We start from the raw sequence: 21,072 nt of genomic DNA, 5'->3' as shown, positions 1-21,072 counted from the left end.
TAATCGTTGATGCTTTCTCTCCCATACACAGTAGCATGAGACTACAAGTTATCAATCTCGGTCCCAAACAGGCCGATCTAATGTTATAATTTATATTGATTAATAAAAGAGATGCCACATAAATTTATTAGTTTGAACTCGCCTTTCTTGTAAGTTTTTAGGCTGTATGTGGAAAGGGGCATAGTTAGGCCCATTGTATACGAGCTATTTAATGAGAGATACTTAGATGGAGAGAAGCCAAGATGATCGAATAGGATCCGGGCTTTGCATGGATCTCTCTCACTCTCAAGGAGAAATCGCATGAGTTTATTAGCCTTCCTTCTCCCAATGTGAGTCCGCGGCGCTAAATACGCGCTTGGCCTCAGCCAGGCCTACATATGCACGCTCAAACGCGCGCCCGCACGCACAAAGGGGTTGCAGGACGGCGGTTGAGAACCAGGGGACTCGCCGTGGTGCCCTAGGAAATGCGACTCCGCTAGCTTCCTCGGAGCTCTTCCCATCTCCATTCTCATGCCACCAGCTTCGGTACCACCACTCACCCCCCATCTCTCTCCCTGCTTAGATTTCATCCTAGACCGAGGCATTTTTTTTTTTCTTTTGGCTAAGGGTACCAGTTGGATTAGTTTCTGCATAATGATCTTCTTTTTTTTTCTTTTATTCTATGCACTAATAGGCAGGGTTTGGATCACCTTCAGTCCTTCACATTTCTAAGCCAATATCATATCATGTTCTCTATTTTGATATCTAGATTGTTAAAATCAGCCTAACATGTGAAATTTTTAATAATGAGGTTAAAGAGTGCGCAGACAGGGTTTGAACTCAGGAGCTCTGCTCTGATGCCATGTTAAAATCACTGCTTGTCCCAAAAGCTTGAGCTAATAGGATGAGGTAGATTTATTTATATATTTTATATTTTCTTACATAAATTAGCTTCAGCTTCCATAATAATGAAGCGGATAAGTTGTCCGGCACCTAATTTTTCAGAAAACGTATTCTAGTAGTTTGTGGAAAGATAGGTTGCGAAATTGACTAAGGAAACCTCAGTTGCATTTGTTGAATGCGTGAGAAGATAATTCTGTACCCATTGATGAATCACTAGAATTTGGATGCACAGAATTTTCCTTATGTTTGTGCTCATACTTCAGTAGTTAGTATACAAGATCTGCTGATAGATGGAATTAAACAGTACCATTCATGTTTCAAGTGGCCTGCTGGTTGAATATGATGGATATCCATAGAATTAGGCTCATCAAGAAGCAGCAGCCAACAAAAATTTGATGCCAACGTTTTGTTACAGTTCCACAACTCCAGGCACCAAAATTAGAAATTTTCAATCACTGTCGTGAGGAGTTTTGCAATGCAATATCTGCAGTCGTCTTCAAATATAATTGCTTGTAACTGTACAAGATACTATTGGTTGCTGAAGGATTTATGAATAAAACTTGTTCTCTTTAACAATTGAAAGCTTAAACATTTCTTTCACAATGACAAGTTCTCTGTCAAACATCTCTCTGAGTCAGTGAGAGAACAGTAGATACCATCAACTTGCTGTCAATTGGTTTTGTCAGATATGCATCCATCCCCACGTCCAAGCACTTGGCTTCATCTGATGACATTGCGTGTGCTGTCACTGCAATGATTGGGATATGCAAACCAGTTCCTGCCTCGAGATTTCTGATTGCTTTTGTTGCCTCATAGCCATCCAACTTGGGCATCTGCAATCCTCATGCACAAACCCGACTTTAAAATTTCACTCCATTGCCAGCAGGAGATATTAATTAAAGTATCTATATGGACATCTCAGGGTGTGTTACACATCTTAAGTCTGATTGATCTTCTATAGTATGGAGATCATGGTTTTCTTATCCATTTTTAGGAGTGCAAAAGGAAGATTGATTGGTTGGCATGACCAGAAGAGGAAATCAGATTATTGGATTTATGTACTCTGTTTTTAGAAAACATCACCATGCAAACCTTTTTTGTTCTATCGATGGATCATAATTTTGATTCATGTGTATTATCTTTCTTGAGCATTTCAGGAAGAGCCATGTTAGAACTGAACATTACTTTTGTTATGGTCTGATATATTTCAATGACCTGTTCCTTAACAGCTTAAGTTTTTGGGATCTAGTGTAAGTTAACATGGTATCTGAGCCAAAAATATCCTTTTATCATCTTGACTCTTTCCTCTTTCATTCATTCCTGGTTGAGTTGTTCATTCTTGACTAGGTTGTGGCTTCATGCGCATGGTCCAGGTCGCACATGAGGTGGAAGGGGGGAGGCATTAAGGCCTGATATACATTATTGAGCCCTTCTTAACAGCTTAAGCTTTTGAGATTCTAGTGGTAGGTTAACATCTTTATTGTCAAGATAGGATAAGACATACCTTTTATGTCTACAAACAAAAATATGAATACAAAATTGGCTGTCTTTCTTGTGAAAATATTATTGCGTGAGTTTGATCCTCTTTTGCTAGCTCCGCTTGGTATCATGACTCCTAATGGCTATTTGAAAGTTTGGCATGATAAATCTGTCCCTCCAGTACTGTTTGTCCTAGATGGGACTATATCTTCAAGAATGAAAATATAAAACTTCTACTAAAGAGTCATCACATCACGCAAACCAAGTTACAATATACAGAATGGTTTACAATCCCAATCATTTAACTTATGGATTAAATGAGTTAGTTAACATGATTAGGTCTGACCTTATTTGACTCTGATATGAGTTCACAAGCAATTTCAGTTTCCAGAGCACTCATTTTACACTACATAGGGAGGCTACAGAAAAGGGCTAAAACAAAAAGGAAACCTTCAATCAAGCATTCACATGTATAAATTTGAGAAAATAGAAAAAGGTATTAGAGAAACATAAATCAAGCATTTCCATATTATAAACTTGGAAAAAGAGAAAGGTAGTAGAGAGGAAGGTTCTGAATGTGTAACATAAAGCTTATCATAAGAATGATACCTGACAATCCATTAGAACCAGATTGAATGATGGATATGTTTGCAATTCACTCAGTCCTGCAACACCACCTTTATGACTTGAATTTTGTCTTTTAATTTCTTCTGCACATAACATGCATTTTATAGCATCTACTGCCTGCATTCCATCTCCTGCAGTTGTAACTTTGGCTCCTTTTTTCTCCAGCATGGCTGTTGCAACTCTCTGTAGTATTTGGTTATCTTCTACAAGTAGTATATGTAAGCCTTCAAGAGGATTTTGATCTGGAACTATTGAAGCTACACAGTCACCCTTATGCACACTATACTGCATATCCTGACTTTTAAGGAGCCTTGAACTTCTACAAGTAAGTTCAGTCAACCTTTCTGTGCTCAGTTGTTTTTCCATTCCTTCTGCATGGGTATTACCTGATGATGCCACATTTGTTTTTGCCATCATTTTCTGTTTGGTTTCTGCTTTGTCATACAAAGTAGGCTTGGCATTCCATGGATATTCTTGCTCTATCATGCTTTCTCCTTCATCGTGCAGCTGATTCAACTTAAGAAAGGCGTCTTTGTTGCCAACTGCTGAATGGGGTTTTATATCTTGTAATTTGTCATTTATTGAACTGATCATGCTCTTTTTGATGTCTTTATACTCATACCGACTTGAATAGTCCATGCTTTTATTTCCATGCTTGTCAGTTTCGATGAAATCTTCTGACATATTTAGTGAGTTTTCCATTGCCAATGAAATGTTGGGGTTTTTTATAATTTTATCCAGGGAGACCCTTTGAGTAGACATTTTTCTTGAATTAGAATTAGGTTGATGAGATTCTGGCATTCTTTCTATTATTTCTTCTTCACTAGAAAATGTATTCATTTTTGAATTTTGTTTATCTAGATTGGATGCGTCAGAATCATCTGAACTGATAGCATCAAAATGAATGGAATCCAATTCATGGCTTTCATGCAAGTCTTCATCCATGGTTGAGTTTAACAGATTCCTACCATTTTGGTTTTTGAAGTTTACCTCATTTACAACAGCGTCCAAGATATGGATCATCTTTGTCTTGTATAATGGTTTGCTAATCATCAAAAAATGCCCTCTCCGTCGCAGCTCCACCTTGATGGCATTGGAGGTATTATGGCTTAACACCCATGCAAATTTTGCTTTTCCGCAGTATTGCTCTAAGAAAATCAGCTGCTGATTCCATATGTTTGTACTTTGGTCTAGCAGCGCTGTGTCCACTACAATGAGAATATCTGAACCTCCCATTTTGTGAAGATTGGTTTCCCTGTGAACGACTCTCATTCTGCTCATGTTTAATGATTCGCTTGTTGCACACTCCATATTTTCTTGGAAAACTTGCCGAAGGATTTGGGTTAGTCCATTCCATTCAGATGCTTCCCATGTGAAAACCCCCTTTTCCCTCAACCACTGGGACATAACAAATCTGCTTTGTCTGCCATGTAATGCCAGCAAGACCTGCACAAGTTATTCACCAAATCTCGTTACCATGGAGACAACCTGGGAGATGTTGAACGTTGAAGTTCTGTAAATATTGTGGGGAATTTACCCCTGATGTTTACTGTCCTTAAACTTTTGGAGCACAAAGAATAGTGTTTCTTAAGAGTTTCTTGTGATTTTAGATATTACAATTCATTATTTTAAAATTCTGCACATTTCTCCATACTAGAAAAAATCATAAAGTCCATGAAATCATCATTTGAAAATTTCTGCTTCTAGTGGAATTTTCGAAGTTCATGATTTTCTCCTCCCCATCGTCTTATAATTTTCCATTTTAGACTTTTATGATTTGGAAACCAAACACCTCCACAAAAGAAAAAACTCAACTTTCAAAATCAGAAAATTTTTAATCAAGAAAAAAGATATTAAAAATTTAAAACCTTCAAATGCAGCCTAAGATGTTCGTCGTAAACACAACAAATTAGCAGATGGATTGTTGGATATGCACATCCATCATCTTACAAATCTCTCTGTTACTATGTATATCATATATGCTTCCCAAATTCACATCTTTTCATCCAAAATCCATCTGTTCTTCTCTACATCTCTATGTTTAGAATTGACACATTCTTTTCACTTTTTCCCATCTGAAACTTATCCTAAAGATAACAAAAGGACTCAACTATTTTGCTATTATGTTGTTGATCCTTAACTTTTGCTTGTGACACCTATATTTGACCAGGCTTGATTGTTAGATTATGGATGCCATGTGGTCTTTTAATTGTGAGTACCACTCAAGAAACTAAGTGATGGAAACGAAGGATTCAGCCAGAGTGAAAAGGCTGAACACCCCACAATCTACCATCACTTCTTTCTCCCATCTTTCTTCTTTTCCTTCCTAGTCTCTCTTAGGCTCCAGTGCCTTGTATTCTTTGTTATATGCTTTCTCCTCTCTAGATATACTTTGATATTCAGAGTACAGTTTTTCAGCAGATTTATTGGATAGCAGGTATCCAGGTGTTTGGTTTGGTATTTGAGTGGTGCATATCATTGAAGTGCCTCATCTTGAAAATTGCAGTTATTGCTTCCTTGACAAGTATCCAAAATCAGGTCTTAAATCTAATCCTTTGTCTAGCCTAGAGCAACTGGGAACCTCTTGAGTCTCCTCATAAGTAGCTCTTGCATTGTATATTGAAGCCTATACATGCTTTCAATACTGTAAATATTCACATAAGTTATCCTATAATGTTATTTTTATTAATTGACCTATTAAAGCTCACTTAATTATGACCTGGAGGTCATAGGTTTGAAGCATGAAAACAGCCTCTTCACATGCAGGATAATGCTGCATGCATCTGACCCTCTCCAGATCCTGCAATGACAGGAGCCTTGCGCCACTTGACCGCTCTTTTTGTTTTTAGGGACATGTAGAATCGTCTTATTTGCTCTGTCATATCTATTTTCATTTTTCGTTTCTTATTTGTGATGTAACTAGCATATCTGAAATATTAGGTTATGTTTTTTGAATATTGTGATATTACCTGCTTTTCCTTCATCTAGCATTCTTCAAATCTTCAAACTCTCCCTGGATACATATGCTAGTTCTTGAGCTGAGTCACTTCTTTTTTTCCATGGCTTTTTAACATTTTCCTTCCTGTGGCATATTACATGGATTTTCATATTCTGCTTAGCCCAGATTATATTAATTCTTGGTCTTGTATTTCCATTGATAATCATACTTGCCTGCTACTAAGATGTTGTACCATGCTTGCTACAGAATTGAACAGCTGTAGATTCTATAGATGTTGATCCTACTTCGCACTCTCCTTAAAAGAAGCAATAATATCTATCTTGTAACTGCAACCTTTGGATTTTTTTTGGCGACCAAACATACTCTCCTCACTTTCTTTCTCCTTTTCTCTAACAAGTTAGCCACATATAAGTCAAATATATAAAAAAATGGACCATATTAGGTTTATTTGCATGTAATGTCATGCAGAAGGCAGCATAGTAACACATTTGATTTTTTTTTTCTTTTTATTGGAATGGATTCAACCATCTTTTATGCAGTTCTTATGTGATTACTACCCAGTAGTCAACAATCTTACCTTTCTTTTTTAAAAAAATGTTGGGATGTATTTGTGGCAAAAGGGTAGTTTCTGATGAGAAAAATCAGTATGCTAGGAAAATGAAGAAGAATTTAGGTAATTTAGGTATATTGATTAGGCTACTTACCTTTAAACTATACTTGCCAAATTCTGTCTGGAAGCTATTTACAGTGCCATCTTCAGGCATTCCAAGGACCAAATATAACTGCATCAAGGTCCCCTGACCATCCTTCTTCGCAACCTTTATTTCTCCACCCATCTTGTTTACCTAGGAACAATGATTGCATACAAACTTCAGCATCTTCCATGAGATGAAAAGTTGTTTCATGACAGAAGTAGAAACAGATAATGTCATATGCTAATTTTTTAATTTGCAAAGCATCTTTTATGCGACTATGGCATGGAAAACCAGTTATCCATTCTTAAAAGAATATGAGCAGTATTTCTTGAAGTAGTGGCAGGTATTCATCTTGATTACAAGTGATGAAAATATCTTTGTTCTAGACCTCTGTGATTTTATGATCTAAAAATTCAACAGATTCCAAGATTCTGTCAATGTATCTCAATGATTAAAATCTCCTTAAGTTAGTGGCTATGTCAAATTACTAATAATGAATTCCCTCTCTGTTGTTGGTGAATGAAGTTCTAATGCAGAATATTTTTTTAAAGAAATTTTATGTTTATGCATTGATGGTTTTGAATCTCTCAAGCAAGGATTGGGGTGCCGGCCATGCACTCGCTGCCAGCCAGCAGGTTCTGTATCAACAATGAACCAACTCCAGGCAATTGCATAGCGTTGAACTCCTTGGAATGGAGCAGTATCATTAGATACCAATTGCACCTGTAGGTGCTGCTTTGTTTTGCTCGGCGTCGAGCCATAAGGTGTACATAACAGTAATTTTTTCAACTAGAATGCTTCTTTTAGTAGTGCTTGACTTGATCACCAAAAAAAAATATAGTGCTTGACTTGGAATTTCATCAATATTTGTCTTATATATATATTAACATGTATACACATGTATAAGGCTAGATGACTGCAATAAAATAACAGTTTGATTTTTGATGCTTCAAATATGGCCAACCTAACTAGAAATAGTTTTTTCGAAGAAAAGCATGAAGCCCTATGCCAAGCTAAAATTGGTCGTGCCACAAGTTGTGTCGGCCTGTGTTTTGTATCAAGAATAACATGTGCTGTACCAGCTGGTGACTGGCATGGGTACTGGTGCTGGCTTTAAAACTTTGACTGCAAGCATTCAATACCACCTATGATCATTCTGTTTGAATATCATCCATTTTAAATGATTTTGACAGAAAAAATTGAGACATAGAATGCCAATCTTTAAAATGTAAAAAAAAGAGTAATCAACTGTGACACGTTCACTAAAAAAAATCTTTTTCTAGCTAATCATTTATCGGGAAAAATTGAAAAACTCAACATGAAACCGCTTAGTATTGGTTGCTGTGGAACCACTTTCCCTGTTATGTGACAAGTGTTTTTGGTAGTTTAGAGGTGAGATCTTGTTAACATATGGAATCAACTTTAAATCATGTTTCAGCTTGGATATTGGTGATGCTGCCTGCATTTCACCTTTATCCAGGTTCATTGGCTAAAATAAATGAAACTTATGATGATGCTTTGAATTTCTTACTGAAATATCAAAATTTGATAGTGCTTTGTTTGGATTTCAAGGAATCCTATAATTTGGAACCTTCATTCTTGCTTTTTTGCTTGACTCTGTAAAACTACTTTAGAATGTGCCAATAAAATTTTAATTCATTTTAGTCATGTCAGCGATGTTTAACTCACCAAGTTGCGCACGATACATAGGCCAAGACCGGTTCCTCCATGCCTGCAAATGATAAGAAACAACAAAAAACATTCTCATATTAGAAATACACTATTTATTTAACCTATGATCCATGTCAAGATACGCCATCTCGGTATCGAGCCCCGTACTGGTGCTACCCCCCCCGTCACTGTGTCAGTACGCCCGATATGAGTTAAGGTTCAGCGTACCAAGTCTTAGTACGCCCCTCTATACCATGTACCGGTGCTGAACCGGTATGTTGCAGTATGCCCTGATTCATGTACTTATTGAATATCGACTTTAGACACTATCAAAGATAAAGTATTTGAAACAAAGTACACAAATAGGATATAGGTTAACCTGCTTACGTTCGTGTAGTTGATGGATCAGCTTGCTCAAAGCTTTCAAATACTGATTCCCATTTGCTCGGATCAATTCCTGCAAAGCATTGGATTCCAAATTACTAGCTTCGTCTCACCAATCACCAGGAGATGGCCAGCATGAGGAATAATTGCTTACCACAGCCTGTGTCTTCAACTTCAAACCACAGAGTAATTCTATCATTTTTCTGGTACTCCTTTTTCAAAATACTCTCATTTTGCTTTAATTTGTTTCTGGGTGCACATTGTGACATCTTTTGATCTTTGGAACCCTCAGGCTGCCTTGAACAATTTGAGCTTTCACACCATCCACGCAAAATAATGTGGCCCTCTGAAACCCATTCAAATATGATGTCTGTTAGTAACCTCTAAACCCAAATTGAACCCTGAAAGGAAAATCTGAAACGAATCCGAAACCAATCAGTATATAGGGTTTAGGATTGGGTTTAGGCATGATCTTTCTTGATCTGACCTAAAGCTGACCCATTTATGCTCCTGGAGGGGGGAGACATCTGCTGATAGAAACATCAGCAGAATTTTGGATTTTTAATTAAGTTGACTATTTTGTGATCTTCTGAGAATTTTTACCTGGAATGGTGTTCAGTTGCATAGATGCGGCATTAAAATGACAGTGTCGGGTTTAGATAAATTGCTCCACTATGTTGCTTCTTGTTTAGCTAGTTACTGTTCAAGTGTTGTGCTATTGATAAAGTAATGTTTTTCTTCAGGATAGATGGTATGATATCTTGCAGCTTTACTAAATGTTCAAAATCCTACTTGTAACACATCACCTTTCTTTTGTTCTTTCAGGCTTGGTTGCAGAAAATCAGTAGCAAGTATCTCCTTCAAATTGTTCGTGAACAAAAAAGACATCATGATGATTTTGTGAAGTCATCAATCTTTACAAAAGAATCAAATAATCATTACAAAACTATTTGCTTCAACCAGCCAAGGAGCACTTCTGAAGCCTATATAATTTGTAAAACCAAGATCACTTTGTTTCTTGTTAGCTGTGTGGTTTGTTACTCTTCTGTGGGATATTTGTCTATTCTACATGTCTAATTTACACAAGTATATCAAATCTCTAGCGTTTCTTGACTGATAGCTGCACTGTGGAATCTACTTAAATGAGCTCTGATTCACTGATGGTGACTCACTTCATAATATCACTACAAAAGCTTGTAAACAGCGTCTCTGTTTAATATATTATGTGCTGATATTTCCTATATAACTCACATAATGCTCGTTTGTTGCTTTGTCAATCTCCATATATTGACTTACCGGAGATTGCTTATCGCTTGTTGCTCTTATCTTCCTTTTATATTAATTTTCATACATAGGTCAATAGGGCTCAGATGTTGATGTTCTGTATTAGCAATTCATGACCAGTTTCTATGCTTATTCATAAAACTTTCTTCTTGAAAGAGTTGCTGTTGATTCTGGTGCTATAAGTCTTTAAAAAATATAGTGAAGCAAAATGCATTTATAAAAAGATTGCTACTATTCCTTACAGAGAACAGGAAAACTTACAGAAGGTTTTATTCTAGGCAATCATGCGAAGTATGGTGACATATCTACTTATCTGAATTGGTTTAGCACAAAAAGAGCCCTTTGCAGTAATATTGCTCATTTAACATAGAAAGAAAATAAAAACTGGTGAAATCCAAATTTTGTTGATACTGTTAGATGTTGATTTGAATTATCTTTGAAATCTTATCATGATTTGGGGGGGTTGGGAATTATTTGTCTTGTTTGTTCTTTATGGAGTTGTTCTCTTTTTCTTTTTCATCTTTATCAAGACTCTTTTTAGATGAGGTTGGAATAGTCAGTAATTAGCTTCTCTTTTTGGATAGAAGTTGGTAGAAGCTAGTTGGAGTTAAAATAGAACATAATTATCTTGATAGAACATAGAAGTTGAATGTAGCCTCCCTTTGTAAACAGGGGCCGTTTTTTTGTTGGTGAGGGGGGGGGGGGGGGGAGGAGAAGTTGCCATGCATGAAAAAAGTGAATGGACCTTGCCCTCCAATTTTGTTTCTGTTCCACTATTCCCATCTTTCATCTCTCTTGTTTTGCTAAAATGCCAATAGATCTCCTTAAGACAATAAGGCGTGTTCATTTCTATCAAAATTCATGTATAATTTTTCTAATATAAAGAGTAAATGCGGGAATATGATTCATGGCTGATGTAAGATACTAACCTGATGTGAACTTTATGGAATTGCTGATGAGATTTGTAAATATTTGAACTATTCTTGCAGAGTCTCCTCGAACTACTTTTGGCATGTCATCTACAAAAAAGATTAGGCATGTGGCAGTGAATAATATGATAATGCAAATTGAGGCAGTACCCCTGAAAAATCAGAAGTTAATACATACACAACTAGTTATATTTTTTTTCCTTTTTATACACAGCCTTTCAACTCTTTCAGATGGATATTTTGGTCAAATAAATAAACTATAATATGCCACATTAGGTATCTATACTAAACCCCCTGTGAACTTTGAACTATCTTTTGTATCAAAACCAATCGTTTTGTTCTTTGAAGCAACGCCAAGTAATGCAGCTCCCACGGGCAGTCAATTTCATCATTAGTTTTAAAAAATCAGTTAATTGGGAGAGTAGTTTCTGTAGATTTTAGCTCTTATATAATAATGTTTGAAGTTAAGGTGTAAGAGAAGATCCTGATATCTTATATCACTTGGTCGGGATATTTCGGCAAACCTTTGACTGCAATTAGCTCAGCCCGTTAGACTAGTCCTAAAATTTAATTCAAAAATGAATGTCCCTGTACTGCCATTGATTCCCCTTTTTGAAAAAATTATAAATTATCCATTTTTTTGTAAAGCACATACCTATATCTCAAGGTTGGAAAGTTATTCTGGCACAACAACGGACCAGCAAGTACATGGGGCTGTTGAAAACCCATAGATTTGGTACTTTGAAAATGGCTAACTGCAATATCTAAACTTTTTATTGACTCAGATCAGGAATACTTTCTAAAGGATAGCATTCTCAACTTTCATACTATTTGTATCTAATAAGGATATTATTTTTAAAATTATGATGTTTATTTATTATCAAACTTTTATAAAATGTTTTCTGGAGCTCTAATTTAAAATTAGTAAGCATACCAGAGAGATCTAGTATAGTCTCCACATTATGGTCAATGCATTGCACTGAGAACATATCCACAAGTCCTTCAAGTTCTCGCCCCAAGTCAAACTCTGCTTCTTCAAGTACTAACTTTCCAGATTCAACCTGCAATGACATTATGGGTTATTATTAAATGGCTTGTCTGACTCTGATTTCGTCTTAGATAATAAGTGAGGACATGAACGGAAAAATTTGTCAACGGTAAATATGCATGTTATAAAAGTCTTGTTGGTTGATTAAAAAGATGACTGGTAGTACTTCTTAACAAAAGGCTCGATGCATTGATCAATATTTGAAGCCAAATCATACTTATCTTGATATACTTTACGTACAATACAATATAGGGGCTTCTCTCAACAACTCCAGTATCAATTTATTGTGACATTCCTTTTTTATTAGTTCTTCTTCTTCTTCTTCTTCTTCTTCTTCTTCTTTCTGAAAAATATGGTGGGTATGCTGCCATCTAGGTTCAAACCTGGAACCTCTCCCCAGCACATTCAGTGAGGAGAGAGGTGCCAACTGCCAGCCAGGGGACCCAAATCCTGTTGCCTGCGAATTTTTCAAACTGAACTTCTATATTGGCTGCAAAAAAATCCCATTATATGTCTTATTTTTATTTGTACAGTTCTTAGCTTGGGTTAGTTAACATGTTAGTATATAAACTTTATCATTTCAATCCGATATATCTAATATTTCTGGAAATGGCTAAAGCATGTGGATTCATTAATTTGAAAAGTTTAGATGTTGCTTGATCATGTTCTTACTTGTTCTTGAAATCTCTAGCTCGCACATAATTCCTAAGTGTAAGTGTTTTTCAGATATCCACTTCCCCAAACCCACACCAGCACTCTTCCGTCCGCTCTTGATTCTGGCACCTAGAAGTAAACCTTGCAATGAAGTGGGTCTTCATAGTTAAGAGAAAACATAGGACATTATATGCGCAAGTTCTGGTGCCATAATTGGAGGTTGAAGAAAAGTGTCAGAACACTGCAGAACTTTTTTTTTCGAAAGAGAGCATGAATTAAGCAGGAATCCTGAAGATGGAGCAATCAGATTCATGATTCATCAAAAGTGTTAAATTCCCATCAGGAAACTGTTTTATTTCAAGTTGTTTTTAGAAATCAAATGGATTCAACTAGAAACTTAACAGAGTTGTTACTCTTTCATTACTTGTTGATGTTTAGATGGTTGTCTTTCTTGATCTTCTTTAACCTGGATGTTTACTTGTGCATTTGGTAGGTAGCATGAGGATTTATTTTTATCCCTGTTTCTTTTTTCTCTAACTGATTTTACTACATTGAAAAATCATCTATTTTCTTGATGGTGAGATGGTTTAGACAAGTGACAGTTTCATTAAATTAATAGTATGTTTTAGGAACAGCTTTTTTGTTATAAGAGGGATAAATTACTTTGAAAATCATTTGTATCTTTTAAGTGCTTCCAGCTCTTGGCACTCTTGGATGACCTAATGGTAGTTCTTCAAGTGTAACATTGAAGAAGGTCCAAAAGGTGCATAACTCTAGGCCTTAATTAATTGACGTTTTTGTTTTGAGAATAGTTATTTTTGTTTTTTTAAAAGTGGCTATGTAGTTGGAGTCGAAATAGAAACTCGGTTAGCTGGTATGCTAAGTTTTTTCTAGCTTGCAGCCCTCATGATGTATACATTGTTAACGACTAAGTCAAATCACCAGAACTAACTGTTTAAGAAGCTTATACTATTGTATAACACTAATCTGCTTTGCTGAGAAGGAAATTTGGTAAATGGCTAGTAATGAGATGGAATAGAAAAGGATAAAAGTGAAAGGAATATGGAGATGATTTATATATAAGATAAACAAGTATGCTTATGTTTTTTAATCAAGAATTTCAGAAACGCAAGTTCTGATCTGACAATACTACAATTCCAAGTAATTGTTAGTAATGTGTGCATTCTGGAATGACAATAATAGAATGTACCAGAAAACAAAATGCAGCTTTAAAATAGAAAGCTAAAGGAATTTATGATAAATGCTACGGCTCTCTCTCTCTCTCTCTCTTTCTTTCTGTCTCTGAGAAACAATTCCATAAATTGAACTATTGTTACCTTACTGAGATCCAAGATGTTATTGAGAAGCCGAAGTAAAGCAGTTGAGCATTTGCGAATCTGTGTAAGTGTAGCAAATTGCTCATTTGTAAGACAGTTATCATATATAAGAATGTCCAACAACCCAATTACTGCAGCCATTGGTGTTCGCAGCTCATGACTGTAGAATAAAAGAACAAAACTGTTAAGTAGACAGCATAAAAGTGATGAATTTATAGAACAAGCTTTTATTGGTTTGAGCAACTAAGCTAGCAAAAACTTTTCAAGTGCACAAACAGATTATGCTTGATAATTTTTCAGTGTCATGATATCGCCGGCAGCAAAATTTGTTCTAATATGACTAAAACTAGTGCAAATGAGATCATGCCATCATCTTTTACTAGTTCATCTGAGATGGAAAGCAACTAAAAATGCTAGAAATGGTGAAAAGGTGCAAGAAGGAAACCATTCAAAAGGAAAGGCTTTGCCTCAGAATCTGACCCAACATATTAAAAGGGAACACACATAACTGAAAAATGAAAAAAGAAGTATCACGGAAAGTCTCTAGGTTCTTTCATGTATATGAGAGAGAGTGAGAGAGAGAGAGTTCGGTATTTTGAATGAGAAGTAACAAATCTAGCATCTGGTTATTTTCTTGGAGGACATAGGTTTGCAATTGGGTAAAATTCGACCAGAAATTCAAAGAATAGAGAAATGCATTCAGAAAAAAATACATGTTTACAAATTTAATAGATACTCTCATAAATGTAGATACAATGTGTATAAAGATGAAAAAGAACCAAATTATTTCTTTTATACAGCATTTGTCCAAGATTGCAAAATAATTTCTAGTACAAGTCAATATGTTCTCCTTTTGTAAATCTGGAACATTCGAGATGCATTCTTTGAAAAAAACAAGTGACTAGATTCAGGTCCACAACTCAGTGACCAGGATTACTGCAATTCGGAGATTGTGGGATTGAAAATTGCATAACTATGGAATAAAGAATATTAAATCAATGATGGTGATTGTAAGAAGTGTCTGCTTGAGATTTATTGGATACTAAAACTTGGTAAAATAAATTTAAAAGTTACATGGCAAAGGCAGTTGTGCATAGTGCCATATTAAATTGTATGTTATGTAAAAATTTATTCTATAAGCAACAAATAGTTTCAAACCTTTTAACAATAATAAGAAGATCATATATGATATCATCCTGCAAGATAATCATTAACTGTTTAATCACCTCATGTTTGCTAAAAACTGGCTTTTGTAGTTGCTTGATGCCTCTGCTCTCCTTCTTGCATCTAAATGACTTATTAGTTGTGCTTTCAGTTTCATTGCCTTTGAGACACCACTTGTCAGTATCAATATGCAAACACAGCCAATAGCAAGAATGCAAATAGATGCAGATATCAGTATAACCAATGTTGTAAATCCTATTTGGTCAACATCTCCCATTATGTATTTTCTTGGAATAATGATCACCCCCACCTGCAGAAAGTTCCAATTATCATAAAACTTTCACAGAAAACTGTGAGCATAAATACAAAAGAGACTGATGAAACTTATGGTACAATATGAACTCTATTGAAGCTAAGTTAATCAATTTCTTTCTTCTACAAATTTTAAAGTTTTCTTTGTCATTCTTATATGTATATCTATATTATACCACCAAAAACTGTAGTAGGAAAAGCCTATTTATTTATTTATTTATGGGATAGGAAAAGCCTATTTAAGTCATCTAATTGAACCATTTTCATGGAACTTTGGTCCTAAACCTATCTGAGTTCTACACATAAATTGGTGCCAGCAAATATACCTGTGGATGGGTATTGCTGATTCTGAATTGAATTAAACCTTTCATGTTTTCCCAGTCTCGGTCTTATCCAATCAAATGTATAGGAGTAACTTCTACATCCAAAACATTAAAAAATTATGTGTACTTATAAGTTGCATCAAAACTTAACTTAGGACACCTATCAATAATTATTTATTAGGATTTTTTGCGAAGTACTTGCTCCCCATGTAATTGCATAGGGCTGCAAGAGCGTTTGGTTGGATAAGGTTTGGCAAAACCCAAGACTGATTCATGTCTGAATTGAATAAAAAAAATTGAATCTGAGCCTTGTCCAACTTCCATTTGTGTTGGGTTGGATCAGGTTTAAGATTTATTTTAATGATCCATGAGGTTTTCTTGGGTGAATGCAGATGACAGTAACCCAAACACAAACCGTTGAGCACATGTGTAGATTAGGTTGCTTGATTATACCCTGAATATATCATGTGAAGGAAAAAAGACCAATATGCAGGCAATCTCAATAACATATTCTGCGTAAGATTAATTAAGAGCCACATTATTAAGTTGTTCTGAACAACGAGTTAATGATTAGTTACATAAACTTATAACTACAGAACAATATTACCTCAAAATTTTTGGAGGGTTGGTACTATTGAGAAATGGCATATTTTTTCACCTTCAGGCTGTCGTGAGTTTCTAATGGGTCTTATATTTTCCAAATATTCAATCTATATTTGAAATGGTCAAACTTTTCAATCTGAGCCTAACCGGATATCTTAAGTTTGGATTGGATTGGGTGATTTTCAGGTTGGCTCCAAATAAAAAGAAAGGGTCAATTCAATGCCCTTGCACCATCCATTTCCAAGCTAAAATTCCAAATTTAGGTGCAACTGGGCTTTCTCTTTCGCAGTAAGTCTCCAAAGCTGTTCAGAGATTTTTAATTTCAAAATAATGACTTTCTTTTTTTCCTTGAATTTGAGATTTGAGTTTTTTTCTTGGATATAGATGTTTTATTGTTAGAAATAGAAGGCTCATAAGAGAAAAAAATGGAAGATGGTCAGGCAAAAGAACATGAACTAGGAAAATTCTACTCAGAATAGAAAGTTCCAATTTTATTTAAGATCTTTTAAGAAATTTCATAGAATGTGAAACACCTAATATTGTAAATCATTACTTTTTTAGGGAAAAATCATAGATTTTTAATTTCAAAATACATGAAAATTATGAAATATCATGGTCTTGTAGTTCATCCAAACAGACCCTCAGTTTTTGCCCTGTTTCTGTTTGACTCATTTTATCAGTCTGCATCTGGATATTTATCTTATACTGCCTATCTACATGCTTGTTGAAAATAAAATTTGAATCGCTTGATATGTCTCTGCAAACAAGGAATACTTGAAGATTATGAAGATATTCTAGTATAAGACTCCCCTCACTAACAATATAGTGGCAATATTAAGATTCTAATGAAATAAAATACTGATAAGTAGCATAAGTGTTGTTATCACAATTTGATAAGTCTCAGTTATTATTAATGTGGACAGTGATGATGATGAAGAATGGATAATAATCTCAAAGGAAGACCTTGTGTCATATCAGTGTATTGAAATCCTATTATACCAGATTTTGTAGAAAAGCCAAGATGCATATCTTAAAATTAACATACGTTGTGTCTTCTGCAGACTTGGAATTCTTACCAAAGGGAGCCTTTTTAAATTTAGGAAAAATGAATCTATGTAATATCGCTGATTTCCCAACAAGACATTCTCAGCGTGAACTTCATGATTGTTTGGAAACTTATTTCCATTCGCTCTCTGTAACCACTCTGCTCCTGCTCTTGTAATATGATCTTCCAAATCAGTAGCCATCATAAGCTTCCGACCAGTTGTTGTATTCCTCAATAATGGAGCATCTGTAGATGTTGCAAGTACATAACCTTCCAAAGAAGTCAAATACATGTAACCACTGTGGTAGTCTACAAGTTCCTTCATCAGCTGACCGACGCTTTTAAGTGCTGTTGTGACACCAACAGCTGCCATTAAGCTTCCTCCAGGAGGATGCCTGACTGGTAATGCTGCTGAAAGCAGTGGTGAGTCTGTAAACTTGCTTACAGCTACATGCCAAGAAGCGGCACCATCTCGTACTTCTGGGAGACCTGCAATTGTAATCAGATCATCTGGGGGTATTTGCCTGCGATCACCCTCTTTTTCACCAGTGACAGGATTGAGTCTTTCTCTATACCAAATGGCAGAGGCATTTCTGTCTCTAGATTTGTGAATACGGCCACCTTGAGCTTCTCCTTCACTTACAAGTTCAGAGTAGATGTAGAATGTATTGTTGCTCAGGTGGTCTCTGTGAAATGCCTGGACAAATCCATTTCTGTAACTTATGGTTATTGCATCAAGAGCTCTTCTGCTTGCAAATAGTGCCCATGTTACATCCTTCATCATTTGATATAGCTGTTAAGATCGAAGTTACCAATTAGTTTTAAGTGTTTTATATAGGAACGCAATTTTTGGACAAAATGATGAAGCATGAATAATATATCCACCTCAACTTGCTCTTGGGCCGATGGCTTGTCATAATGACCGATGACATATTCAGAAAGCTTTACTTGGGCCATTGTTAGTTCTACAGTGGAATTCAGGATGTTCCACATTCTTAAAATGGGCCGCTGTAGAAGTTCGTAGCGAAGGCCATAAGCTAAGCTATTTATAGACTTTGTTGTATAAACCCTTGTAAAATGCCAGGTCAGCATGGTTAGCATTCCAATTAAAATGGCCAGCATGACCTGCAGTTTGAAGAAAGAAACGTAAATATGTAGTTATATATTACATGCATGTTGATTTCTATAGAAGCATATTTGTTTCGGTACAGTATAAAATCAATTTGAGTGCCAATTATGTAAAAATTGTTATTTCTCTTTCTTGAATTATTTGCTTACAGTTTGTAACATACTGATAGCAATAACTGGGTCAATGTGCTGTATTGAGCAACTACCCTTCAATCAAGTTAGTAACATGACACCATCATGGAAGATTTCATGTCCTTATCGATATCCAAGTTTAAATTTTCTCCCAGAGAGAGCCTCAACTGGAGTCTGCATAGGCCTCAACATATTCATGATAGCTTAGTCATACATGCTCTTTTATTGAAAGAAACGACATAAGAAATAGATGTATTGGATGAATACATTGGTTCATTATTCAGGAAAAGAATACAATGGCTCATTTGCACCTTAGCAGCAAATTACTTGATAACACCTTTTATACATGATACTAGGCATTTTTAAATTTAATTATATACAGATTATTTAGAAATCAGACAAGCCTCATATGGACCAGATCTGTCATGTTACTGAGAATTACTGAAATTCAAGACAGATTCAGTGCTAGAAAACAGATTGCATGAAGAAACTTCGGAGAGTATATTTACATGTATAGCAGGGAGGATCAATATATGTGGCCAATTGGGAAATTGAAAGACATGGACAATGAAGTGATGAGCCCTCAGTTTATATCGTAACTATCTTAAACCCGTTGTCTTATGCTTCCAAAATCATGGTTTCCTTCATATTGTTGAATGCATTCTACTGCATCTCAAAATCCCAAACTGCTGTTTGATTTTGTCTGCATGGATGAATTTATAATCACCAGGCTGGTTCGCAGGCATATGTGTCATGCAGCAGTTTTTATCAAGAATACTCATGCCTTTGCAGGAAAATAGAACTTACTTTCAGAATCATACTGATCTTCTTCATGATTCTTTTTACATGTATTTAGTCTCAGAGGCAAGATCCTAATTGTTTTCTTGCTTTCAGAAATCAAACCAAAGAGTCAGCTAAACCATTTACCATGATGGCCAGGCGTGCAACAAAGATGCTGTAGTAGGAGGAGAGACAGCCAGTAGTTTGGTAGCTCAATTCCTCTTCTTCTGCCGCCTCATGGGTAACTCTCCTCTGTGGAAGGGTGGATGTTCTGCTCTCTCTGCAGTTGATGAAGTTGTGGAGCTTCTTGAAGAGCATCGCCGATGGCCTCATCGCAGCTGAAGAAGTCTGATGTGCCCCTTCTGCCATGCTTCATCCACCTGAGAAAAAATATTCTGCATTACCAAGTATCCATTGTTGTAAAGCAATGCTCAGTGTGGCCCGGTTTTGACACTGTGATATGTCAACTCCCACTTAACAAGGATCCTGTAGCAAATTCCCAAAAGCAGTTTGCTCATATCTGATGCTCCTTCCATAATCTCTCGACTGTTCTTATACTTTAAAGGTTGGCCGGCTGGTGCACAGAATTTAGAATGAAAGAGATCGTTAAAATTACCCCGATGACCTTGACTAATCTTGGAAGTGACTACCTTCCCTTATCTGACTTAAAACTTACTGTGCCAAGGGTGATTTCCTCTGTTTGAAGGAGTTCTCTATTGGATGGTTGATTTGGGAGTTGTGTGTTGTTGGTTTAAGTTACCTGTAAATGTAGCTAGAGAAAGAGCCCAAAAAGAGGTGGCTGATAAAACTAGGCTTACAAACAGTAGTGCATCCAGACACACACACTTCTGCTATCATTATCCTTTTGCCATTTTGATGCCTCCAGTCTGTAGGTGATCTCGACTCCAAGACCGGATGGATGCGCACGAGATGTGCGAAGAAACATTATTGGAAGCAAAAAGATCTCAAACTTGGAATGAGATCTAAAATGAAAGGATCTGATGATTTGCAAATGTGGAATATGATTCTCAAGCCATGTTTTTCCTGCTAGGCTGCCAATCACAGCTCTGACAGGAGATGGCTTTTTCAGTGAAAAGATCGGAACTCGGATCTAGAAAAGAGATCTTAGCTCGCATGGCCTTTATGTTAGGATAAAGCAAGTGCAAAGTTGTCATTTTATGAGCTACCCAAGTATATCATAATCCCACGATAAGATAAGATTAGGTTATGATGATGTCCCTTCCCTACTTGTAACTACTCGTGACTCTGGTCGGCTCTAAACCAACCCTCCCAGTAACTTCGGTGTTGTATTAAAAACTGTCTCTCGAGAACAATAAGGTTGGAAACTTTTTTTTTTTAAATCTTTTAGAAGAATAGAATGGTACCAATGAAGCGAGTGAATCAGAAATCCACTGCTTTGCCAATTTGCAAGTGCCTCGACCACCTGAGAAGCCAGTAAGTGGAGGCAGTGTCTTTGCCATTAGTAATGGAGCATTTTGGAACACCCATTCGTCGAGCCATTCTTTCTTTTAAAGTGAGCGTATGAAGAACTTTTCTTCTGTTCGAACTTCCAATATGAAGACTCATTACGTGGGGATAAACCAATCTCAAAGAGGAGCATGAAATAATGGATCGA

The 21,072-nt window shown here is 36.1% G+C and overlaps 1 protein-coding gene and 1 long non-coding RNA gene across 12 annotated transcripts; one reads left to right on the top strand and one right to left on the bottom strand.

Moving 5' to 3' along the window:
- The first annotated feature begins 233 nt into the window (after positions 1–233).
- On the top strand, positions 234–19,687 carry LOC108511774 (uncharacterized). 11 transcript variants are annotated; one of them, XR_016396680.1, is made up of 6 exons: positions 234–525; positions 3,154–3,313; positions 7,235–7,406; positions 8,711–8,883; positions 9,523–19,251; positions 19,551–19,687. It is a non-coding gene; the product is annotated as an uncharacterized LOC108511774 (long non-coding RNA). The 11 variants fall into 11 exon arrangements; XR_015969430.2 differs by lacking the exon at positions 8,711–8,883 and adding an exon at positions 3,850–4,087 and having other exon boundaries at positions 235–525; positions 7,239–7,406; XR_016396676.1 differs by lacking the exon at positions 8,711–8,883 and adding an exon at positions 3,850–4,087 and having other exon boundaries at positions 235–525.
- On the bottom strand, positions 1,351–19,805 carry HK1 (histidine kinase 1). The gene is made up of 13 exons (XM_088705774.2): positions 19,584–19,805; positions 18,282–18,521; positions 17,428–18,189; positions 15,176–15,423; positions 13,950–14,109; positions 11,845–11,971; positions 10,911–11,000; positions 8,852–9,043; positions 8,701–8,770; positions 8,332–8,374; positions 6,652–6,792; positions 2,971–4,434; positions 1,351–1,715 (listed from the first exon to the last, which is right to left on the bottom strand). Exons 1-13 carry the CDS (start codon positions 19,803–19,805, stop codon positions 1,500–1,502), a joined length of 3,975 nt encoding a protein of 1,324 aa, XP_088561900.2. The 3' UTR covers positions 1,351–1,499.
- Positions 19,806–21,072: the final 1,267 nt, after the last annotated feature.

Source organism: Phoenix dactylifera, chromosome 10 (assembly GCF_051530095.1).
Source record: "Phoenix dactylifera cultivar Ajwa chromosome 10, Ajwa_hap1_PhDact_Kaust_v1.1, whole genome shotgun sequence".
In the NCBI taxonomy this organism is placed as follows: Eukaryota; Viridiplantae; Streptophyta; class Magnoliopsida; order Arecales; family Arecaceae; genus Phoenix; species Phoenix dactylifera.
Note: the sequence above shows the minus strand (reverse complement) of the source record. Positions and strands in the feature narration are given on the sequence as shown.

Excerpts from the sequence above, each read along its gene's own strand:
- HK1 (XM_088705774.2), bottom strand. The coding sequence starts at position 19,805 with ATGGCAGAAGGGGCACATCAGACTTCTTCAGCTGCGATGAGGCCATCG. Across the intron at positions 18,190-18,281 it reads CGGCCCAAGAGCAAGTTGAG|CTATATCAAATGATGAAGGA; the intron begins GTGGATATATTA and ends CGATCTTAACAG. Across the intron at positions 1,716-2,970 it reads TGGTTCTAATGGATTGTCAG|ATGCCCAAGTTGGATGGCTA; the intron begins GTATCATTCTTA and ends TGAGGATTGCAG.